This window comes from Bos indicus, chromosome 26 (genome assembly GCF_029378745.1).
Source record: "Bos indicus isolate NIAB-ARS_2022 breed Sahiwal x Tharparkar chromosome 26, NIAB-ARS_B.indTharparkar_mat_pri_1.0, whole genome shotgun sequence".
In the NCBI taxonomy this organism is placed as follows: Eukaryota; Metazoa; Chordata; class Mammalia; order Artiodactyla; family Bovidae; genus Bos; species Bos indicus.
The window spans coordinates 38719938-38745625 of record NC_091785.1 but is presented as its reverse complement, the minus strand read 5'-3'; the positions used below and the strand labels follow the sequence as shown (position 1 = coordinate 38745625).

Sequence of the window (25688 nt, the reverse complement as noted above, 5' to 3'; positions counted from 1 at the left end):
GTGATTTGTAAAGCTATGAGCTAGTATTTCGTGTGTCTTTGCTGTCAGCGTCTTTGCTGCAAGCATTTTCGCTGCAAATTGGCCATAAGACAATTTTGCCATGAAGGATATACTAACCGGTTGACAGTTTGGGGTTTGACAGTTTGGTTTCAATGAGTTGAAATGCATTAGCATTTCTTCTAGTCAGTGACATTATTGATGTCTTTATCGAGCTACCAGGTAATGTCTCTCCTTTACTTTTTGTTCTTTTAGCTTTTTTCTCCTATTGTTTTATCTTTTACAGCAAAATTGCCTATGGCCAATTAGCCATGAGGCAAAAATATTTGGGGCAAAAATGCTTGCGGCAAAGATGCTTACAACAAAAGCATCTAGAACCATGAGCTAGAACCAAGAGATGAAGGCAGTTAGAGGAGGAACAAGGTCCAGGAACTGACCTCCAGGACTTTTCAACCTTAGAAGTCAGAGGGATGAGGAACAGACAGAGAGGTGAGAAGAAAATCAGGAAAGGAGGATCCTGGAAGTCAAGTGGAGAAAGTGTTTCAGGGAAGATACAGCAATCATCTCTGTGTATGAGAGGAGATGGAATCCAACGCATTGGTAGGTAGGGGCTGATCCTAGATAGGAGCGTCAATGAATGGTAATAGGAGGAAAGGCAGAGAATCTGAGCATAGATGAAAGTAGGCAGCAGGTGGCACAGTGCCAAACTTCTCTAATTTCTCCTGTATTTTCTCTCAGCCATCGGTGGAAAGTAGAGAAAGGAGGGCCTGGAGGTTAGAGAGAGGAAAACGTATGAACTGGTCAGCTAGGAGAGTGACAGCAAGGCCGAGAGAAGCGCAGTAGGATGGGTGAGCAGCGGCATGGCTCTTGTTGAGGCTTGAATTTGAAGTGAGACTTCTCGACTTGGCTGTGCCTTGGTCTCCAGTCATATGAGGCTGCAGGCAGGAGTAGGTGGAGGGTTGGATTGGCCAGGGTTTGGGGTAAAATAGAGAACTGAGCAGACAATAACTAAATGATGGACTCCATCTTGGGCCTGGAGGGACATCCATGGTGGTCCAAGGGCTAAAACTCCGTGCTCAATGCAGGGGGTCTGGGTTTGATCCCTGGTCAGGGCACTGGATCCCACATGCTGCAACTAGGGATCCTGCATGCTGCACTGAAAATTGAGGACCCCATGTGCTGTAGCTGTAGCTGAGACCAGGTGCAGCCAAAATAAATAAAAAAGAAGGAAAAAGTTGGATCTGGAGGAAACAGAGGACATAGGGGATGAGAGCAGAGAAAAGAGGTACACTGGATGAATGGATTGCAAATAAATCCCAGTCAAGCAGCAGGGTTGTTCCAGTTGGGATCTGATAGAATTAACCACAGCAGGGGGTGGTCAGAAAGTAAGATGCTTGAAATCTAGATTTGGGAACTGAGATAGTGTGACAAGATCTGGATAGAGGTCAGCATACCATGGCCTTGCAGGTTAAATCTGGGCCTGCAGCCTGCTTTTATACAGCCTTGAGATAAGAATGGTTTTTCACATTAAAAAAAAAAAGACTATTATCCTTTTACAAAAACAGTTGCTCCAAGAATTGAAGGTATTTCATGGCCCACAAAACCTAAAATAATTACTACCCGAAGCAGCAGGCCCTTTATAGAAAGAGTGCTGACTCTTGGTCTAGACTCTAGGGTATCACCAGGTGTGTGAGTGGCTGAGGTCAGGCAGAGGACACAGTGGTGAAGGGCAGGTGGCCAGGATATCTGCCAGGATCAATTACTTGGGTATAGAGCCCACCAGTCATTACAATGGTGGTGTTGGAGAGACTGACAGGGAACCAGAACTAACAGCCAAGGAATGAGGGGGTGTGACCTGGGATTGGTAGATGACTGAAGAGAAAGGACCACAGTGTGGAGGAATCAAACATGGCCTAGACTGATGATGTGAGCATCAGAAGTGAGAATTTAAGGGGAGAGAGAGAGAGGAGGAGATAGAGAAGGCATGCTCTGGAATGGAAGGAGTTAGTGGGTTGAGCTAGTTGGTCACAGATTCACCTCCAGGTGCCAGTGGTTTGACGGAGAAACACAGCCACCCCTTGTCAGAGTTGCAGAAGCAGCAGAGTGCTCATGACTGGCCTGAGTGATGTAGCTAACGGTGGCCTGAGCAAAGACCATGGCAAAGGGGCAGTGAGGTCAGCCACAGCTGGCAGAAGAGGCTTTGCAGAGAAAGACTTTGGGTTGAGGCTTGAAGTATTAGCAGGTGTTAGGTAATGATGGTGGTGAGGGGAGAGGGATATATATGTGCAGGAAGGCGTGGTATCTTTGAACACTGACCTCAGAAAATCATGAATGAACTTGGGCACAGTTGGAGGTTCGGAATCAGTGCAATTAGGACCTTCGGGTGAAGAACATTATTGTTTCTCCTTTAATATTTGCGTGTGAGGCTTAGGGATAGTGAATGCTCTGTGTAGACAGGTAGATGCTCTATGAGTGAAACATGACATACATTGGCCTTTAAACTTGTTACTGCCCCATAGTATTGTAGGAAAATGTATTTTATGTATTTACATAAAGATTTATTCATTTCTGTCTCCAGCATCTTTTGAGAGCATCTTGTCTGCCTTATGCTCTGCCAGGCATTGGGGATACAGTGGTGAACAACACGAATATGGTCATTCCCCTCTCAGAGCTTACAGTCTGCAAGTAATTACACTGATGTATGAACTGTACAAAAAAGATCTTCACGACCCAGATAATCACGATGGTGTGATCACTCACCTAGAGCCAGACATCCTGGAATGTGAAGTCAAGTGGGCCTTAGAAAGCATCACTACAAACAAAGCTAGTGGAGGTGATGGAATTCCAGTTGAGCTATTCCAAATTCTGAAAGATGATGCTGTGAAAGTGCTGCACTCAATATGCCAGCAAATTTGGAAAACTCAGCAGTGGCCACAGGACTGGAAAAGGTCAGTTTTCATTCCAATCCCAAAGAAAGGCAATGCCAAAGAATGCTCAAACTACCACACAATTGCACTCATCTCACATGCTAGTAATGCTCAAAATTCTCCAAGCCAGTCTTCAGCAATATGTGAACCGTGAACTTCCAGATATTCAAGCTGGTTTTAGAAAAGGCAGAGGAACCAGAGATCAAATTGCCAACATCCGCTGGATCATGGAAAAAGCAAGAGAGTTCCAGAAAAGCATCTATTTCTGCTTTATTGACTATGCCAAAGCCTTTGACTGTGTGGATCACAATAAACTGTGGAAAATTCTGAAAGAGATGGGAATACCAGACCACCTGATCTGCCTCTTGAGAAATTTGTATGCAGGTCAGAAAGCAACAGTTAGACCTGGACATGGAACAACAGACTGGTTCCAAATAGGAAAAGGAGTTCGTCAAGGCTGTATATTGTCACCCTGTTTATTTAACTTATATGCAGAGTACATCATGAGAAACGCTGGACTGGAAGAAACACAAGCTGGAATCAAGATTGCTGGGAGAAATATCAATAACCTCAGATATGCAGATGACACCACCCTTATGGCAGAAAGTGAAGAGGAACTAAAAAGCCTCTTGATGAAAGTGAAAGTGGAGAGTGAAAAAGTTGGCTTAAAGCTCAACATTCAGAAAACAAAGATCATGGCATCCAGTCCCATCACTTCATGGGAAATAGATGGGGAAACAGTGGAAACAGTGTCAAACTTTATTTTTCTGGGCTCCAAGATCACTACAGATGGTGACTGCAGCCATGAAATTAAAAGACGCTTACTCCTTGGAAGGAAAGTTATGACCAACCTAGACAGCATATTCAAAAGCAGAGACATTACTTTGCCAACAAAGGTCTATCTAGTCAAGGCTATGGTTTTTCCTGTGGTCACGTATGGATGTGAGAGTTGGACTATGAAGAAGGCTGAGCACCGAAGAATTGATGCTTTTGAACTGTGGTGTTGGAGAAGACTCTTGAGAGTCCCTTGGACTGCAAGGAGATCCAACCAGTCCATTCTGAAGGAGATCAGCCCTGGGATTTCTTTGGAAGGAATGATGCTAAAGCTGAAACTCCAGTACTTTGGCCACCTCATGCGAAGAGTTGACTCATTGGAAAAGACTCTGATGCTGGGAGGGATTGGGGGCAAGAGGAGAAGGGGACGACAGAGGATGAGATGGCTGGATGGCATCACCGACTCAATGGACGTGAGTCTCAGTGAACTCCGGGAGTTGGTGATGGACAGGGAGGCCTGGTGTGCTGCTATTCATGGGGTTGCAAAGAGTCGGACACGACTGAGCGACTGATCTGATCTGATCTGATCTGATGGTCAGCGCTAAGAGAGGATGTTATTGGTGCTCAATGCCTTGGCATCTAAATTAATTTGGGAACCAGGGAAGAATCCTGGCAGAAGTGACATTTAGTATGAAGGAGAAATAGGTTGTTGTTGCCAGAGTAAGGAATGGGTGGTGGTAAATTTCCAAGTGAAGTGACGGCATGCCCTGGGTTGGAGGCGGGAGAGAACTGTTTCAGGCACTGAAAGACACAGAGAGACGTGAGAGATGGGTCTAGAGAGACAATGGCGGCCTGGTCTGGAGTGGATTCTCCGTCTCCATGTGGCTTTTTTTTTTGGGCTGCCTGGTACATCTTACAGGATCTTGGTTCCCTGAACAGGGATTGAACCTGGGCCCTGAGCACTGAAAGCATGGTGTCCTAACCACTGGATCACCAGGGAATTCCCTCCATGGAGCTTCTGATGAGTGTTCAGAGTTTTCCTTTCTCTAGACTGCAAAGTCTGAGAAGGCAGGAACCAAATCTGTCCTGCTCACTGCTGCATACCTACCTATGGAGTGCCTGCCTTTCGAGTCTGGCACATAGTAATGGTTTGTTGATTATGGTTTATTGAATGAACGTATAAACATGAACCTTAGTTTAACTCTGAAATTTATTATGTTCATCAGTACAAATACCTTCATTATAGCATTCTTGTAAACAATAAATGTGAAAGTATTTCAGTAAACTGTGAAACATGATACTTGTTTTAAAGCTGTGAAGTATTATGTTGCAAATATGTATAATGTAGTACTTCAGTTGAACCCTTAACAACTGTTTTGTTTTTTTTTTTTGAGAACCTTATTTATTCCACTCAAGTCAGAAAAATCCTACAAAACACTGTATTAGAGAAAGTATCCAGTTATATACAGTATAAACGTAGCTTGATTAGGGGGAAAAAACCTTCATCAGCCTGATTACATCCTTTTGCCACTTCCTGAGTGGCTTTTAGCATTATTCAGGTTGCTTGTTTTCCACTAAGTGAGCATTAATCAACAGCAAGTAATTATGCTTTTCTCCAGGCCCATAATAGATCCCATCTTGTCCCTCTTTGTGTACTAGTCTATTTTCACCAGTGAATCATCATCTCTATGAAAGGAGGCATCGTGCTTATTTTTATCCCCAGCATCTCACGTTATGGCTGTTAGCTGGTATTGAATACCTGTTAGTTGAGTTTAATAGGTAAATTTATCCTAGAAATTGACATTATACCTTTACTCATTCAAAAATATGGTAACAGGCTCTAAATACTTTTCATGCACTTACACGGTCCTTTGGTATTGCTGCTGCTGCTACTTAGTTGCTTCAGTCATATTCGACTCTGTGTGACCCTATGGACTGCAGTCCACCAGGCCCCTCTGTCCATGGGATTCTCCAGGCAAGAGTACTGGATTGGTTTGCCGTGCCCCCCTCCAGGGAATCTTCTAGACCCAAGGATTGAACCGGGGTCTCCAGCATTGCAGGCAGATTCTTTACCACTGAGCCACCAGGGAAGCCCCATTTGGTGTTGATATATTACCAAATGCTTCAAATGCAGTCTTCCCTTGGTATCTACAGGGGATTGGTTCCAGTTCCCACCACATATCAAAATGTGCAATACTCAAGTCTTATGGCATAGTATTTGCAGGTAACCCTATCACATCCTCCTATATAATTTAAATAATCTCTAGATTACTTATAACTCTCAATGCAGTGTGAGTGCTAAGTTGCTTTAGTCGTGTCTGACTCTTTGCGACTCTATGGACTGCAGCCCACCAGGCTCCTCCCTCCATGGGATTTTCCAGGCAAGAGTACTGGAGTAGGGTGCCATTGCCTTCTCCATAATGCGGTGTAAACCTATGTAAATAGTTGCCAGTAACAAATTCAAATTAGGCTTTTTGAAATTTCTGGAACTTTTTCCCCAAATATTTTCTATCTGTTGCTCTTTTAAGGCATTTTATTTTTTTTGGCTGTGCCACGTGACTTGTGGGATCTTAGTTCCCCAGCCAGCAATTGAACCTGGACTCTCAGCAGTGAAAGTGCGGAGTCCTACCCATTGGACCTTCAGGGAATTCCCTTCTGAATATTTCTGATGCATGTCTAGTTGAATCTGAGGATGCAGAACTCCACAGGTGTGGGTGCAAAGGGTTGAACTTTTAAAATAACTTCAAAGAGAAAAGGATGAAGATGTAGAAACACTGGATTTCATTTTACCTCCCAATTTTCCAGTATTTTTGTTTCAGGTCTACCAAATAATGAGCAATAATCAATAATAATTTTACCATTTTCTTTGAGATATGATAATGGAAAGCTAAGAAAGTTGGAAAGCTTTTTTGATACTTAGGCCAGGTTTCTTTTTATTTTATTCTGTTATATACCTTTCTGGTCTACTGAAAAAGTTTTCTATCTATAGCATTTAAAAGCTATATTTGCTCTTATGTTTAGCTCTTTAATTTTGACTTAATTATTGTATACACAAATAAGTCTCTTGATCTTGTCCTATAAAACAGTTCCCATGGCTTTTTAATAACTACTGCTCAACTCTGCTCTTATTTTTTGAGGTGTAAGCTCAGGGTGATCTAATCATTTGGAAGAAGAATTCTCTGAAATGAATTTTAAAGTAAAGAATTTTTTTTTTTTTTTAGAATTCGTGATTTATTTTTTGTCTATGTCTGCATTTCCCAAATATTCTTTCTAGTGATAAACTTAAATAGAAAAACCTCTGCTGAGACAGAAGGAATGAGGGGGAAATGCTTTTTGTGTGTATATACTGTAGTTTTCTCATTCATTAATGCGGTACTGTCATTAATTTACACATCCCATCTATTATTGTGGTGGTGAGTTTAGTCACTAATTCTGTGTCCGACTCTTGTGACCCCATGGACTGCAGCCTGCCAGATTCCTCTGTCCATGGGATTTCTCAGGCAAGAATCCTGGAATGATTTGCTATTTCCTTCTCCAGGTGGTCTTCTCCACCCAGGAATCAAACCCACATCTCCTGCATTACAGGTGGTCTCCTCTATTGTAGGCAGATTCTTTACCTCTCATTATTACAAAATGTGTAATAAATTTGCAACAATTTATTCCACTGCTGCTTTCTGAATTTTTCTTCTGAACTTATTTTTTTTGGTCAAGCTGCAGGGCATGCAGGATTTTCTGTTTCCCTGACCAGGGATGGAACCCATGCCCTGGCAGTGGAAGTGCGTAGTCTTAACCGTTGGACCACTGCCTGGCAAGTCCTAGAACTCATTTTGAATAATTAGATTAAGTTTAAATGGCTTTCAAGTTCTAGGTATAATGTTTGAACATTAAAGTTGTTCATCAAAAATAGAAGACCTGTAGCGAAGGGCCTGTTACAGAATTTTTTCATTAACACTTTTCTTAGGTTTGTGTGCAGTATATGCTCAACATAAAGGCGACGACACTCCCATGTATTTTCAAATATTTTGAGGGTCTGGTCTGCTGCATGTCTTTTCTCCCCACGCCAGACTGCTGTCTCCAGTATATCCCCAACCTTGAGGTCTTGGCTCAAAACGAGCCCTTTCTGAGGGCCCAGGTACTCTCTGTGTCACCAACTTTAGAATTTTATCTAGATGTGAAAAAAGCCTGCGTAGTTGTTTAGTTACTTATTGCAACTCTCCTCCCCATGCTAGTCCGTCATGTGACAGGTCTCCACTAGAGGTGAAAATCCTTGGCCTAATTATATGTTCTCTGCATTTGTGATAAGCGAATAAATTCGGTATTTTATTTTATTTATTTATTTATTTTTTAAATTCGGTATTTTAACTCAGCCAAGTCAGTATTCTTGCCTGGAGAATTCCAAGGAGAGAAGCCTGGCCGGCTACAATTCATGGGGTCGCAGAGAGTCGGACAGGACTGAGCGACTTAATTTTCACTTCCAAGTCAGATCATTCTCTTCCCTAGGCGAATGAAACTCCAATACTTTGGCCACCTGATGCCAAAAACTGACTCATTGGAAAAGACCCTGATGCTGGGAAAGATTGAAGGCGGGAGGAGAAGGGAACGACAGACGAGATGGTTGGACGGCATCACCTACTCGATGGAGATGAGTTTGAGCAAGCTCCGGGGAGTTGGTGATGGACAGGGAGACCTGGCGTGCTGTAGTCCATGGGGTCGCAAAGAGTCGGACACGACTCAGCTGACTGAACGGAACCGAACTGAGGCGAATGAGACCTGATTCTAACTTTGCAGGACTCCGCATAAATCTTATTAGAGGAAGACTGCGCTTTCTCGCCAGACAGTAGTTATGACCCAAACTGCGTGTTTCTCAACCCTATTCTCACTCGAGGAGCTAGGGGCCTGAGAATCTGCTCCCCAACGTACGTCTTGCAGAATCCAGAGGTGGAACCCGAGCGCTCGTCAGCCGAGCACCGCCGCCACGTCAGCCGGCGCCCGTGACGCCAACGCGCTTGCGCGCGGGAGGGGCGGGCCGCGCCCGGAGGCCCGCCCCCTACATCCGGGGCCTAAGCGGCGGCGGCGCCGCCGCGCAGGGCGGGTCACGTGGCTCCTTCCTTTCCGTCTCTGGCCGGCTGGGCGCGGGCGACTGCTGGCGAGGCGCGTGGAGCCTCGCGTTGGTTCCCCTTCGTCTCCTCTCCCGGCCCGGGACCCCGAGGATTCGCTGACGCCGGGTGAACTGAGCCTGCCGCCAAGATGCCGGCCTATTTCCAGAGGCCGGAAAATGCCCTCAAGCGCGCCAACGGTGAGGAGGGGATCGGAGCGCGCTGGACTGGGGCGGCCCGAGGCCTCGGAGGTCGAGGGGGCCCGGGCCTGGTGCGCGGTGTGCGGCCGTCCGACTGTGGCTGCACGGGAGGCCCCTGCAGCCTGCCCGCCGCCGACCCAGCCGGGGGTTGGGTATGGTATACCTTCTCGCTCCAACTGACATGGGAGGTAGAGCGGGGAGGGTGGGAGGCGCGGAGCCGGGAACCGTCTCTCTGCGGGGCTCGCCTTCCTCCCGCCGCCTCCCGGTGAGTCTCGGGGGGCAGGGTGGCGGCGTCGCGGCTCCGGAGACAGGCCGACGCGGGCCCGAGCTCCTCTCTCTCCTCGCCTCTGCTGGGCACCCCCTCACTCCAGACCACGGGACCTTGTGCGCTTCGGCCCCGCGCCCCCGGCCGCCATCTGGGAGTGCCGGGGAGGAGGAAACATGGCTCCCTCCCGGGGACAATGCACGCGAGAACCTCGGCTCCACCTCCCGCCGGGCCGGGAGGCTTGGCAGGCCTACCTCCGGGCCCTCCTGCGGACGCCTCCGCGCCCCCGAATCCAGCGCCGCGCTTTGCCGGCTCAGGACACTTCCCCTTCCGACCCCTCTTCTTCGCTTCGGGGACTCGGACCCCTTTAACTCGTTCCCTATTTTTAAAATTTTTTTTTCTTTCGGCATTGATTATTGGCTGTTGCGAAGCCTACTCCGAGTCTCAAGGAAGTTGGGACAGAGTTAATACTATAAGAGGGACTTGAAGTTTCAAAGATTAGGAAAGTGAGGCCTAGGAAGACTGGTTTGCCCAAGGTCACTCTGGGAGTGAGTTGTTGAGCTAGAAGCCTAACACCAAGGTCTCTGAACTTCAAGATCCATCGTGGTTCTCTCCCCCCGCCCCCACTATTGCGCTGCTGCTTGGGATTATTTCCATATGTGTGCTTGAGTCGGCGGCACTGTTGGGAAAACTTGTGTGTGTCCTGATCTGTTCAAGAGGCATTTATTACGTTGCCATTACAGGGGGTGCAAATGTATTCTCTGGTCTTTCAATAGATTATTATTTAGGGTTTATAAGTGTTAGAGCGTCCATTGCTCTTTCATTTTCACGCTTCCTCAAGCCAAACGAGTTTTGGGTCTTAACCCCTGTTGTGGATCGATGTACCGTGTCTGTTAACCCTTTTATACTTATGAAGCTTATTTTGTTAGTTCGTTTGAAAATCCTCTTAGGAAAAGGTCAGTTTCAGTCAGTGCGTACAGTTGATACCACTGATAATCTGTCAGGGCCAGAGAGCTGTTTGTCGTATGCTTGTTATTTTTACTGTAAGTTAACAATTTCGGGGATAAGTAACCGTCTGTGGAATAGGATAATGCCGCATTCTGTGGAATAGAGTAACTGTTCCAAAAAACAATGGAAACTACAACTTTGATCTAATCACTCACTCTGATCCTCCATGTAAATAGTTTGAACAGGCAGGAAGTTTACACGTGCTGATTAATTTATAGGAAAGAAAATAAGATTGAGATGGAAATTTAATCCTACAAAATAAACTAGCAAATTTAGGGAAAGCATTATTTCTTAAATGTTTTGAAACTTAAGAGAATTACATATTGTGGTATACATATGACTTGGGTGAAATTACTACTATAGATGTGTTTTACAGCCCTTTGAATGCTTTACCAATACATTTTTTTCCATGTTAATTGGCTGAAGCACTGTAATCTCCATGGCCTAAATACTACATATTGATGTGTTCAAGCCTTGTATCCTTCACTCCTCCCTTTTGAATCTATATGAACTTAATATTTCAGTAACTTTAAAATTAGAAGTAATGTATGTTAACATCTTAAATCTTTTTTCACAATTTCTAAGTTGAAATAGATTTGATTCATGAAGAGCAATTTGTGAAAATGTCAGAAATTCAAGTAGGCAAGATGAGAAAGACATGGGGATGGGGTCTTCAATTTGTTAGTGTAGTTTTTGTAAAAGGCCTTTTAAAAAGCTGTTAGATGAGTGCTGGTATGGTAGAGAGGCCTTCCCTTTCAAGTAGTATAATTTCTGTACCTTTCATCTTAGATCCTGTTTTAGTATCAATGAGCAGAATGTGGATGGCATATGACACTGTTGACAAAATTTTATAAGTAGGGTAATCAGAGCACATTTTATTTTTAATGGGAATAATCTCATTTATCTATAACATTTGTAATATCAAATCAAATCACATTTAGATCCCATCCATTAGAGTATCCTAGGAGAAGGCAGTGGCACCCCACTCCAGTACTCTTGCCTGGAAAATCCCATGGATGGAGGAGCCTGGTGGGCTGCCGTCTGTGGGGTCGTACAGAGTCAGACACGACTGAAGTGACTTAGCAGCAGCAGCATTAGAGTATCCTAATTTAGGTGTAGAATGGTTTGTCAGAGCAGTAGTTTTGGAAGCAGTTGGAAAACAAGCATTCTGGAAAATGAGTCCCAGCAGTTACCGGCAAGAAATTTGCATACCCCAGAATCATTCAGAAAAAGCCCCCTTTCCAGTTCATATTGATGATAGTGCCAGCTCTGTTGCTTCTGACTGTATAATGGCCTTTTAACTTACACTCTACAACCAGTGTCTTAAAAATAAAGTTGTTATTAAGCCCACAAATTATGTAACATTATAGCTTATCTACTTGATCTGTTACACAAATAACCTAGTAAAATTGAAGGGCTGACCTAAACTTTACTATAGGTAGATACATAGATCACTCACTGTGTCTTTAAGAATGCCTACCCTCCTAGGAATAGTTTGTAATTCCAGATTTTATTTTTAAGATGATATCAATCTGGAAATGAACGTTTCTTTAAAGATTGCAGTACAGCTTTTAGTGTGTGATAGTTTTCTCTCGCACAGCCTCAAAAACTTGTTTTTTTCCCCCTAATTAGATGATTGTTTTGGAATTTGAAAGTATTGGATTTGGAATCTTAATTTGACTAGCTATTGAGGAAATGAAAAGTACTTTCAGTTCTATCACTAAACAAGACTTACTATTTTTTTTAAGTGACATTGTTACCACAGTCATTTAAAAATAAGAGATTGGGAATTATTTTTGGCTAGTTTGTTATTTTGTCACCACATCATACTGGGGCCAGCTCTTAAATTTAACTCTTGGTGCCTATTTTGCAACATATTGATAGTGCTTGTATACAGTAGTATGGGTTTTAAATCCTCAGTGTAAGATTGGGAATTGGATATAATAAATTATTTTGGTGGGCTGCTGTGATACCCTTAATGTAAAGGATAAACGTAAAAACATTTACTCCCCAATTTTTGGCTGATGGAAGCTTTTTCTGTTAAATAGTTGTGAAAAAACACTAATATATTGTTAAATTTTAAAATAACTGTGTGTGCATGCTCCAGGAAGATGATAAGTAGGTCCTTTCCTTGAAACAGAAAAGGCTTATTCCAGCAAAGTATCTAGTTGTATTCAGTGTTACATCTTTGATTGGGAGGGGTGTAATAAAATTGACCCAAGTGAGAATGGCCTTGCCCCCATATTGGCAGATATGATATTGAGATTATTGAAGTATTGAAGAGGGGTTTATATTTATTTGCATGTGAGGAGTTTGGTTTGGTATAATATGGGATGACTTAGGATATTGTGTTAAAAGATACTGACTTCAATGTGTTTTGTGATTTCTCCTGTATAAAGTTTTAAAAATATACTAGAATAGAAATATTGTTTATAGTTTTCCTGGAGGAAGGAATGTTCAGAGGCAGCATTCCTGAGAGATGTGATGATTGGAAGAAGAAATGAGTTACTAAGTAAATCCTTCAGATAGGAGACGTTTTGGTCTGTGTTTGCCCTAGAATAGTTATATCTTAGATAATGCTGTACATTGTTAGGTCAATGCCTAAAACAATTGTCAACGATTTTTTTTTTTTTTTTAAAGAAAAATGAACATTGATTTTAAAAAACAGATGTGTTTTAACTTTTTTATAGCGTAAACTAGTGTTCTGCCAAATTATTGTCAAATTTTCAGTGGAGAAATTTTTGTGTGTGTGAAATTTGGTACTTAGTTTTAAGTTAAACATAACCAGAAAAGAACCACCCGTAGTCTGTTAAGTGTATTAAGTTTAAAAAAAAAAAGAAAAAAATATGATAAATTTTAACTTTGGTCAGAAATGTAATGGAGGAGCTTTTGCTTTTCAAAACAAGCAGTATACCCAAAATCTGAGGTTGGAACAGATTTTGAAATATTGCTACATACAGAATGCCATCAGATTTAGGCAGTGAATTTTTAAAAGAGTATACAGTTGTTTGCTCTACATTCAAAAATTTTTTTCTCAATTAAAAAATAAACTTTTAATTTTAGAAGTTTGAGATTTACAGAATTATTGCAAAGATAGTACAGAGGGTCACACCACACACAGATTCTCCTGTTAATAAATATCTTAGATCTGTGTGGTATGTTCGTTACAACTAATGAATCAATGCTGATACATTATTATTAAGAAAAGTCCATACATTGTTCTCAGCTTTCTGTAATGTCTCCTGTGTATTTCAGGATCCCACCCAAGGTACATTACATTTCGTTGTCTCCTTAGGCTCCTCTTGGTTGTGGCAGTTTCTTAGATTTGTTGGTGGCCTTGACAGTTTGAGGAGTATTGGTTGTCAGGTATTTTGTCTCTTAGCTGGGATTTGTCTCAGTTTATTTCTCGTGTTTAGATTGGGATAAATAAGTGGAGAGATACTTTGTGCTCATGGATTGGAAGACTAAATGCTGTTGTCAGTTCTTCCAAACTTGTTATAAAGGTTCAGTGAGATCCCAGTGAGCTATTTTGTAGGTATCTACAAGCAATTCTGAAGTTTGTATGGAAAGACAAAAGGTGTTACATAGCCAGCTAGTACTGAAGAACAGAGTTGGAGTACTCACACTACCTGACTTCAAGATTTTCTGTCAGGCTACAGTAATCAAGACAGTGAGGTATTGGCAGAAGCCTAGGCAGGTCAGTAGAGAAATGATAAAATAGAGCCCTGCAATAGACCCACATAGTCTATTGATCTAAAAGGAACATAGTCAATCTAATTTGTTTTTTCTACCTTAAGTCTTAATACAAACTAGCAAGAAATGCATCAGCCAGATCATTGTGACTGAAGTTACACTTGCTTTTTCTGCCTATTCAAGGGGGAGATTGTTACCCTCATGACTTGAATCTCTAGAACTTTATAAAGTAACTTAGATATAATTGGTGCAGAGGAATTGAGTGAAATCTAGTTTTACGCATAGGTCATATTTGAGATAGTATCAGTTTTTCATTTTTTTACCTTGGCATAGTGTTAGAAATCAAAAATAAATTGTGACCTCAAAGGAGATGGTAATAGGTTGGGAAATTAAAACAGCCAAGTTAAAAAGCAAGATTTAGGTTTTTATATAGCATACATAATTAATTTTCTCCTGATTTACTGTTCCAGAATTTCTTGAAGTTGGCAAAAAGCAACCTGCTCTGGACGTTCTTTATGATGTTATGAAAAGTAAGAAACATAGAACATGGCAAAAGATACACGAGCCGATTATGTTGAAATACTTGGAACTTTGTGTGGATCTTCGCAAGAGCCATTTGGCTAAAGAAGGCTTATATCAGTATAAGAACATTTGTCAACAGGTATGAACAGCTGGGTTTTTATATTTTAGTAAGTGCTTTTAGTCATTTTGGGAGGCATTTACCTTTCATATTTACTGTTTTATACCATAAAGTTTGCTTTTAAAATATTTTTTGGTTTGTTGGGAGACGAGTTTTATTTATTTATTTATTGGCTAGGTGAACATCAAATCTCTAGAGGATGTTGTCAGGGCATATTTGAAATTGGCAGAGGAGAAAACAGAAGCTGCTAAAGAAGAGTCCCAGCAGATGGTCTTAGACATAGAAGATCTGGATAATATTCAAACTCCTGAGAGGTATGTGGGCTAAATTGCTAAATAGATCTTTCTCATTGTTTTTCTTCACATTTGTCTCCATTGTCCCCATTTGAAGTAAATGTTTATTAGAAAGAATGTTTGTCTTTGGAATTTTAAATGTACAGTAACTTCAAGTCATGTACTGTTCAGAGTTCATAAAAGTGAAAAATTAAACCATCTGATAGGGTGTATACTAATTTAAATGGCTTTAATACAGATTAAGAATTCAAATACTTGGACTAAGTGATAGCTTTACAGTATGTTTGAAGTTGTAGATAGAATTTGAACTATTTTATAATGATCATTGTTGGTTTTGGTTTTATAATCATATGGCAAAGTAGGAAACCATGTCTAAAATTGTTTTCAACGTTTTTAAATATTTTTGTAGTGTTCTCCTAAGTGCTGTAAGTGGTGAAGACACTCAGGATCGTACTGACAGATTACTTTTAACTCCATGGGTTAAATTCCTATGGGAATCATATAGACAGTGTTTGGACCTTCTTCGGAACAATTCTAGAGTAGAGCGTCTCTACCATGATATTGCCCAACAAGGTAAAACAAGAACTGCTTTGAAAAGTTGACTCAAGCATAGGTTTTGCGAAAGGTTTAACTGTTAAAGTTAATCTCCTTTTCTCTGTAGTACTTACTTTACATAGTTTTAATTCTTTCTTTAGATGATTGGCATTCATTTGGATATTAAATGAGAAATTTGTTTCATTAGTCAAGGTAATTCTGTGTTTTCCATTGATGTCTGAAGCACCTTTTAAAGTCATTTTGGAGTTTTCTAAGTGACTGAAAAGATAAACTTTTCTATTGCTTTCTGGCAAACTTGATTCTATCAATACTTTTGACTCTATAGCATACTCTTCAGCAAGCTACTTAACCATGTACTGGGTTTCTAAGGTCTTTCTGAGCTCCGGAGTGTTATTGAATATAGAACTAAACCTTATTGAAGACTCAGGATCACCGTAAAAAGTATCCATGCACTTTTAATCTGGAGAACTGTATTAAGTTTGTTTTCCTAATCTTGTCTTTTTGCCTTACTGTTGCAGCTTATCTTCCTGTCAGTGCAGCCTTTTAACTATATATGACATGAGTGGCTCTTGGCTTTTTCTTACTTTTAGCCTTAGGCACAAGCTTGTCACCATTTTTAATATGGCATTTGTTTTTGTTTATTCAAGTTTTAAGTGATTATGTGACTAAGAATAGCTTACTAGGAGTATTAGAATCTGTTTCATTTTGCCCACATGGCTAGCATTTAACACAAGGCAACTAGGACCTCTTGATAACAGTTGCGTTAAATATTAACTTGTAGTTAAACTGCATCCTTCTGTTTCAGGCCTATTGAAATAGAAATACTCTTTTTTTAAGGGATTGACAAAGGACATTCAAAGAAGTTATTTTAGTATTGCATGTATGATAGTAGAAAATTATGTGTTTTAATGATAGAGCAGGTAGTTCATTTATACATCTGCACAACTGAAATTAGGTTACCACAGACCCCCAATTTGTATTATTCCGTTTCAGTTAGTGCAGAAGCTTTGTTTTCTAGTAAAGTAGGTAAGAGAGTTAATTGTATTTCAGATGAGAATTTTTTTGCTCTTTTAGGGTTTGAAGTGATAAGTGTTTGAAAGGTGAGTCCCTCTTAGACCTAAACTTAAATAGCTTCCTTAGCTCTCAGAACCATTTCAGTCTTAGACCAGGACTGATGACTGTGTCTAAAAGGTGCTCAGGGCACATGAAGTGAGTTACAACTGATCATTTCTTAAAACTGATGCTGAGTTTGGTAAATCTTGTTAAGATAACTGACCTTAATACATGAAATAGAACCTGTTTAAATACTAAGTTTATGGTGGAAAGTACCTAATATATTTTACAATTTATGCTTATAGCTTTCAAATTCTGCCTCCAATATACCCGGAAAGCCGAATTCCGTAAGTTGTGTGACAACTTGAGAATGCATTTGTCTCAGATTCAACGCCACCATAACCAAAGTACAGCAATCAACCTTAATAATCCAGAGAGCCAGTCTATGCATTTGGAAACCAGGCTTGTTCAGTTGGACAGTGCTATCAGCATGGAATTGTGGCAGGTATGTTGTGAACTATTGGCTTTTCTTTGTAGTAATAATAACCCATATTACCTTTTCTTCTCTTAATGAGTATCTGCGTCTTGGTGTCTCTTGGTTAATTTCAGTAGCTAGGTAACAGATTTGAGGTTGTCTAATGGAGAAGGAAGAGTTTGGGACAAGAAGTCTCAGTTATTTTGGTTCTTGATGCCTGCTGTCAATTCCAAGCCAAATCATCTAATCTCTTTTTCAGACCTCAGGGCTCAAATTGTGGCTCAATGCCTAGAGAGTATGCCTTTACAAAATTTTGTAAATAATTTCATGGTAGTTTTGTCTCTGTTTACCCGGATTTAAAAAATCAGGTGGTCTTTCCATCTTATTTTAATAGTAATTTATTAAGTACTGATGGCAACAGTTGAGAAATCACAAAGACAGACTTGGCCTTCACCACAGAGAGTTGGAGAAATGCAGCCCGAGACTGTCCCCTGGATCTCTCAGTGCTGCACAGACTTGGGAAGCTTGCACAGTGAGGATCCTACATCAGAGATCTTGGTAGTGTGCATTTTGTTGTCCACATGGACTTTTTTACGCTAAGGATTCTGCAGACATTTTCTCATGAGTTATTTTTATATATTTGATTCCCCCACCAAATCTTACTGAAATTGCAGAGGAAGAAACTAAAAATTGGTAGTTTTCAGCCAATGAAAATGTGATCTCCTGCTCTCCCATATTTTCCTTTTCTGCAGGTACACCCTTAAGATACCTGAACTAAAGGAAAAAATTTTAATAGAAGACAAGTAAAACATGCCTAGTATGGAAAAAATGATAAGTAAAAGGAAGAAAATATTTATTCATTATCTTAACACTCAGAAATAGCCTTTATGTTGTGTTTTATGTCCTTCCAGATTCTTTAAAAATATATTCCCCCAAGTGGTACGATACTCTTTAAAGGCACGGGCAGTCTAAGAAATTGTGTTAGTTTTCTGAGATATATCAGATAGTTAAATTATGAATAAAAAGAACCACACATGAAGGTATTTTATTTGCCATTTTTATTCTTAAGTGTAATATATTTTAAGTTTCATAGATTTTTGTTGTTGTTTTGTTTGTTTAGAATGTAATGACTGTAATTTATACCACTAATTTTAGGAAGCATTCAAAGCTGTGGAAGATATTCATGGGCTATTTTCCTTATCTAAAAAACCGCCCAAGCCTCAGTTGATGGCAAATTACTATAACAAAGTCTCAACTGTATTTTGGAAATCTGGAAATGCTCTTTTTCATGCATCGACACTCCATCGTCTTTACCATTTATCTAGAGAGATGAGAAAGAATCTTACACAAGAAGAGATGCAAAGGTAAGAATCTTATTGTTGGATAGTATTGAGATATAAAAGAACTATCTTGTAAATGGCATGATAATGTTAGATTAGCGTTCTCAGCTGCACTGTTGACATTTGGGGCTGGTTATTTCTTTGTCAGGGGACTGTGTGTTTAGGGTCTTTGGCAGCATCCCTGGTTTTCCCACTGGTTGCCAGCAGCACGCCTTCTAACTGTTAACTACCAAAAAATCTCAGTGGTATTCTTGGGCAGTATTCTTGGTCTTCGGTAGCTATCTTTTATCTGGTAACCAACCCTCCAGTTGAGAAAATGGAATGTTAGGAAAGGCAGTGTTAAGGTATTAGCTTCCTTAACTGAGTGTAGGTATTTAGAATCTAGGAACTGATTAGACCCCCTCCCCCCAAAATGAGTACTTTTATCAAGTAACTTCCCCCCCCAGCTATACAACATTAACTCTGTAAATAATTGGCATGTGTATTTTTATGTAGATAGACTATAACCTAACAATCTAAAGACTTTTATTTTTTTAGCATTACATATATAGTTTCAGTCATGTTTGGTTTTTATTATACATTTTAGTTGGGTTTAGGCAGCTCACATGCCGTTTCTTACTGGCAGACCATGTTATTTCGGTCTCTAATAGAAGTACATACACCAAATTGTTTTTCTTAGCTTGTAAGCAGTGCATGAAACCAACTGAGTTTTTTCTAGTGTATATGGCAACCCACTCCAGTCTTCCTGCCTGGAGAATCTTAGACCGAGGAGCCTGGTGGACTGCAGTCCATGAGGGTTGCAAAGAGTTGGGACACGACTGAGCAACTAAAACTTGGCACTTCCGTATATATATATGTATATTTTGCCACACAGAGCATCACGTGGGATCTTAGTTCCTCAAGTAGGGATTGAACCTGTGCCTCCTACATTGGGAGCTCAGAGTTTTAACCACTGGGCCACCAGGAAAGTCCCTTAAAAAACTATTGAGGACAGTGTTCATTATGTCATTCACTATCTGTTATATATGTAATCGTTGTTTGTTGGAATAAGGGAAAAAACTTGATTTTCTTTATTTCTATAGTCTTCTGTTAGAAAAGACTGTAAGAGTGCTGTCATAATCATCAGGCTGTTTGGCTATATGTGCATTATTTTCCTTAACCCTCCCAACACCTTGTAACTTAGAAAATCAAGTATCTTGCCTAGGGTTCCAGTTGGAAATGGTGAAGCTGAGATTCCAACTCTTGACTCGTGGGCTCCAGAGCCCGCAGTCCCTGGTGTCCTCTGGTGCTCCAAATTCACCCCGAGTTTTGTGTTTTAAGGAAGCTAACGTTTAACTTTTGCCCTCAACTCCCATAAATATGTTTTTGTGATCCTTGTAACTTTTCCCTCTTAAGTGTTAGTTTTTTCTTAGTTTTAAAGTCTTCCCTAATAGTTTTTATAAGGAAGTAGGGGTACATGCAGGTGTGTCTGTGTTGCATTCAACACAGTCTTTCTCTTTAGCTAGAAAACACTGACAGTAGTAAGTGGGTGGGTGAAGTTCTGTTTCTCCAAGGGTTCATTTTAGGATAATCCATTTCTTTTTTAATTAATCCCATGCTTTGATAAACACTTAGGAGGCCAGTTCATAGTGGTGGTATACATATTCTATCACTGGCATATTGTACTAGATAATTAGAGAAGTATCTTTCTGCTTATCAACATTTGCAAATTTAACAGATTGTAACTTTGTTCTCCAGAATGTCTACTAGAGTCCTTTTGGCCACTCTTTCCATCCCTATTACCCCTGAGCGTACTGATATTGCTCGACTTCTGGATATGGACGGCATTATAGTTGAGAAACAGCGTCGCCTTGCAACCCTGCTAGGCCTGCAAGCCCCACCAACGCGAATTGGCCTTATTAACGATATGGTTGGTATAAGTTTTAGCACTCTTTAACAGCTTTGAACAGAACCCTCTATGATCTGGTTTTATAATTTATGATTAAATGCTGAGAATTCTGATGCATTGCCAGGGGATTCTGATGCATGGACAAGTTTGAGAAACATTGGTGTAAGTCAGCCCTGTGTTGAGGTGAGATGTTTTGTCTTGAATGAGCTGGAGTTAAATTGGATGCAGCAGACAAGACTCAGATTAGCTTTGAGGAATAGCATGGGCCCCTTGATAAGGGAAGTATGATGGGCAAGAACAATCATGGCTTATTTCAGGGGTACACTGGACTGTCTAATTCAGTGGGAATTTATCATGTTAGTGTCTGTTACCTGCCAGGCAAGTGATAGTTAAATGGAATTTGTAGTCCAGAGGAGTTTGATTCACAGTAGTTTTGACTTAGTGTTTACTGTGGTACACCTCTAGCAAATTACTTCAGGATAAGAGAAAAAAGAGAGACAGATGCTAGAGAATATAGGCCTTATTCCTTCACTGGCAGGGTCAATCAGTTTGGATAAAAGTTAATATACTTTGTATATGGCGATAGTTTTCTCTTGTAACAGTTCTCTGTTATAGTAGCAAGACAAGTTCCCTTTGTGGTAAATTTTTCAAAAGAACTAACAACCTATGAAATGATATTTCTTTCTGAATGCCTTCATGTTTTATTGTGCTGCCATTTATAAAAACCGGCTTTGTGTGTTGGCATGTTTTTATGGGACTGAATTAGGATTGCTGCTGCTGCTAAGTCGCTTCAGTCATGTACTACTCTGTGCGACCCCATAGACTGCAGCCCACCAGACTCCCCCTCCCTGAGATTCTCCAGGCAAGAACACTGGAGTGGGTTGCCATTTCCTTCTCCAGTGCATGAAAGTGAAGTCACTCAGTCGTGTCCGACTCTTGGCGACCCCATGGACTGCAGCCCACTAGGTTCCTCTGTCCATGGGATTTTCCAGGCAAGAGTACTGGAGTGGGTTGCCATTGCCATCTCCTGAATTAGGATTAAACGTAATTAAATAAGAGCATTGTATTTAGGAAGAGGTCTTAACTAGCAAATAAGTATTAAAAAAAATTGTTTTAAATACTGCAAAGTGTGCCTGATGGAAGTATTATCCATATCTGTTGAGCTCATGTAGCATACCTTGATGTTAAAGGTGATCTGTTATGATACTGATGTAGGAATCTGTTGGTGGGGTCAGGATCAGTAGGCAGGACATTCACGTTTGGGTCCTCATTGGACCCATAAATAAATGCCTATAAGAAGGCTTCTAGTTGGTGTCAGATGAATGGCTTAACTAGATGTCAGGAGGCCTTTTATAAATCTTGAGTTCACTCTATGTACAAGGTCGAGACCTGAGTATTAGGTTTATGTAGCTAAATTCATAATCACCTAGAGAATGATTCTAGTATCTCAGGAACAGACTCAAAAAGTTCCTAAGAGATTGTTAAGCTTGGGAAGCAAGTATACTTCAGTAGATGATGATAGCCTGTCTCAGTACATTCCTTATTTGGAGGGGGTGCTCAATGGAAAATCCAGAACATTGATTTATTTAAAATACAAGTACAGTTGATTCATAATGTGTTCATTTGCTGTACAGCAAAGTGATTTAATTTTATATACATTCTTTTTTATATTCTCCATTGTGGCTTATCTTGGGATACTGAATATAGTTGTGCTATTCAGTAGGAAATCTTGTTTGTCTATTCTGTGTGTAACAGTTTGCGTCACTAAACCCCAGCATCCCAGTCCATTCCCCTGCAAGCACAAGTCTGTTCTATCTGTGGGTCTGTTTCTGTCTCATAGTTTAGGTTTCACATGAAAGTGATCGTATGGTGTTTCTCTCTCTGACTTCACTTGGTGTGGTAATCACTAGTTGTATCTGTGTTGCAGCAAATGGTATTACTCCATTCTTCTTTATGACTGAATAGTGCTCCGCTGTGTGTGTTCTTCATCAGCTCATCTGTTGATGGACGTTTCGGTGTCTCCATGCCCTGGCTGTTGAGAAGGGTGCTGCTGTTCACAGTAGTAGGGGTGCATGGATCTTTTTTGAATTATTTTTTCTGGGTCTATGCCCAGGAGAAGGATGGCTGGATCATGTGATAATTCTAATTTTAGTTTTCTGAGGAACTTCCATACTGTTTTTGTCAGTGGCTGCCCTGATTCCCATTCCCATCAGCAGTGTGAGAGGGTTCCCTTTTCTCCATACCATGTCCAGGATTTGTTATTTATAGATTTCTTTTGTTAATGGCCATAGAATAGGTGGCCGTTTGTGTTGATGAGTTTTTATCATTTCTTGAGTTCTTATCATTTCTTTATCATTTCTTGATGAGTTTTTATCATTTCTTGATATAGGGACTGATGTCCCATAACCTGAGGGCAGGTTACACAAGCTACAGCTTTATTGTGCAAGGAAGTTCTATTCACATATCAACTTAAAATATGATTAAACTGTAACATACATTTTTAAAGTACATGTCCTAAGTATAATTGCGTAAATTCTCAAAAAGATTTTTCTATTCACCACTTTTTCCTATTTCCTCCAAGAGTAGCCACAGTCCTGATTTATAACACCACAGATTAATTTTGCCTGTTTGTGTATTTTATAGGAAATTTAAATCTCACATAAATATGTCCTCATTGGTGCGATATATTCATGTATTGAATATAGTTGTTATTTTTTTGACTGTTTCTGTATATTATGTGAATCAGGGCCTGTTTTGTCCTGAGTTTTTTCTTTTGAGTTTGTGGCTTTCTGAGCAGTGTTGCTGTAATAAGTTTTCTCTGATACAGCCATTTGTAAACTGGTATTTACTTTTTATTGATAATAAACTGATCTGTGTTGGCCACATGAATTGTCTTTGTACATATTTTGATTGTATTGATGAGTTTTTATTTCCTTTGTAAATTCCTGTGGGGTTTCACTGTAGAGAGCTGCATAATTTGGGGCAAAAGACTCCACATAGTGGTCCTGGATTTCTCTTTGGTAAATTTAGAGGTGGTTGAGCTAGATAAATACCAGTCATTTCCCAGATCTCCAGTCTGATATTTTTATTTAATTTATAATCAATTCAGAATCCCAGTTACAAAATACCTTCAGCAGTTAATCCTTTTGTTTTGCTTACTGTAGGTCAGATTCAATGTGCTACAATATGTTGTCCCAGAAGTAAAAGACCTTTACAATTGGCTGGAAGTCGAATTTAACCCACTAAAACTCTGTGAGAGAGTCACAAAGGTAAGCTTTGGTTATGTTATCATGTAGCCATCCCTGTTACGGTTTTACGTTGTATTTTCTTTTTTATTGGAATGTAATTGCTTTACATTGTGTCCGTTTTTCTGATGTACAGTGAAGTAAATCGGCCATATGCATGCATATGTCTTCTTCTGTTTTGGACTTCCTTCCACCCTGCTCATCACAGAGCACCTGCTGAGCTTTATGTGTCGCGGCTTCCCACTAGCTGTTTTCCACCCGGCAGTGTGTACTTGTCAGTCAGAACCTCCCAGTTAGTCCCGTATTTGTTAACAGAGGAGTGTTATCCTATGTGTTCGAATTCGGTGCACATTTCATTGTCTTTTTTCTTTGTGTCAAGAGAAAAGATATTTCTGATGTGCTAAATAAACCTTCGGAGGTAAATTAGCAGCATGACTTAATTTAGCCATTGCTGTCAGTCACCTTCACACAAGAGTAAGTAGCTTCCTGTTATATTTTGTATTTCTTTGCATTGTGTGGTGATTTTGTCTGTGAAGAAAATGAAAAAGTATCACAAGTGTTTTAGTATTTATTGTAGAGAAAATATAACTCTCTTAATGGATTTTCTAGGTTCTCAATTGGGTTAGGGAGCAACCTGAAAAGGAACCAGAGTTACAACAGTATGTTCCACAACTGCAGAACAACACCATACTCCGGCTTCTCCAGCAGGTAAAGATGGAAAAATGGATGTTTCATGGAACAGCTGGGAATGTTCCATTGATTGTTCTGATCACAAAACTAAAAAATTTAGAAATAGCCGAGAAAAAAGCTTCCTCAAATTCTAACCCTCACCAAAATTATTTTATGTGTTTGATTTGAAAACTAGTTATTTTACAGAATTCATAGCTGCTTTTGTCTCTTTTTGTTATTAAAGAGTTAGCCATGTACATCTTATTCCTTTTAATACCTACGTAGTTTTTCATTGTCTAAAAGTACCATGGTTTGTTTATTCAGACTATTGGTGGAAATTTTTTAGTTTTTTTGGCCATAATAAGTTGAAATAGTGAACTTCTTTACAAGTATCTTTGCATACTTCTGTCACTTTTGTAGCTAAGAAGTGGAGTTAGTCATAGTCTACACATTTAAAACTTTTTTTAACAGATCCTCAGAGATTGAATTCATGGACCCTCCCACCAGTAATGAAGAAAGCTTTTTTTCCTGCTAACACTAGTATTGTCAGTCTTTTAGTTTTTTTTGGCAACCCTGTGGTATGTGGGATCTCAGTTTCCCAACCAGGGATGGGTCCCGTACCCCTCGCATTGGACGCGTGGATTCTTAACCACTTGACTGCTAGGGAAGTCCCAGTATTGTCAGTCTTTTAACTATTGCAGTTGAGCTTTATACTTAAGTTTGAATATTATGGTTTACAGTATGATTTAAATGATCCTGTTGTGTCTTCCATTGTTTCATTGGTGGTGGAGAGCGTTGACTATATGTTAACTTCCATATTTGTGCACATGTCATTGACCTGCTTTCTCTCTTGTATGTGAGCAGTGTTATTTCTTCTGTGCTATACAAATAATTGAAGGCTAATTAGCAGTATAACTAAATAGTAATACTGCCAGTCTCCTTCAGACAAACAGTTTTATTAACTGTTCAGATAAATTAGGTAAGTAGCAGGTCTCTATCTACAAATATGTGACGATTTAGGGTTTTTTGTTTTTACGGAACTAGGATTTGAAAGGATTATGTGATGGTTTGAAATATGGCATAATCTTTTCATTAGCCTTGGATTTTAACTCTGGCTCCAGCAGTGCATGTTTACATACTCTGAGCTTCAGTTTCTTTTCTTTGAAAAATAGGCTAACTTTCTAACTTTCTACTGTTCCACGAGACTCCACGTAACAATGGCTGAGTAAATGATAGCTATTATTACTAACCTTGTGTTTCTTATGCAGGTGGCACAAATTTATCAGAGCATTGAGTTTTCTCGTTTGACTTCTCTGGTTCCTTTTGTTGATGCTTTCCAACTGGAACGGGCCATAGTAGATGCAGCTCGGCACTGCGACCTGCAGGTAGGTGCTTCCAGGGGACACTGAGGTGGTGGAAGGCCTAAGGACTAAAACACATACTCTTTGTTCTCTGCTTTTGGTAGAGTGGCACTGTTTTAAAGCTTTACTGAATTGAGGTTTCTAGCTTTGATATTTGACATTCTTCAGTGGATTTTTTTTTCTTAAAGTTGAAATTTTAATCAAAGTTA

The 25688-nt window shown here is 40.1% G+C and overlaps 1 protein-coding gene and 2 non-coding genes across 4 annotated transcripts in view; all 3 read left to right on the top strand.

Moving 5' to 3' along the window:
- The first annotated feature begins 8795 nt into the window (after positions 1–8795).
- EIF3A (eukaryotic translation initiation factor 3 subunit A) overlaps positions 8796–25688 on the top strand; it is a 31545-nt gene continuing 14652 nt past the window's right edge. For both annotated transcript variants that reach the window (XM_070780923.1, XM_019988669.2), the window contains exons 1-10: positions 8796–8994; positions 14431–14621; positions 14778–14914; positions 15303–15466; positions 16807–17006; positions 18132–18340; positions 20054–20225; positions 23369–23473; positions 24059–24157; positions 25387–25503. In XM_070780923.1, the coding sequence (XP_070637024.1) occupies positions 8946–8994; positions 14431–14621; positions 14778–14914; positions 15303–15466; positions 16807–17006; positions 18132–18340; positions 20054–20225; positions 23369–23473; positions 24059–24157; positions 25387–25503 (1443 nt within the window). In that variant the 5' untranslated portion in view covers positions 8796–8945. The remainder of the gene's footprint in view (positions 8995–14430; positions 14622–14777; positions 14915–15302; positions 15467–16806; positions 17007–18131; positions 18341–20053; positions 20226–23368; positions 23474–24058; positions 24158–25386; positions 25504–25688) is intronic.
- LOC139180058 (small nucleolar RNA SNORA19) lies at positions 23794–23923 on the top strand. The gene has a single exon (XR_011564402.1). It is a non-coding gene; the product is annotated as a small nucleolar RNA SNORA19 (small nucleolar RNA).
- On the top strand, positions 24940–25069 carry LOC139180057 (small nucleolar RNA SNORA19). The gene has a single exon (XR_011564401.1). It is a non-coding gene; the product is annotated as a small nucleolar RNA SNORA19 (small nucleolar RNA).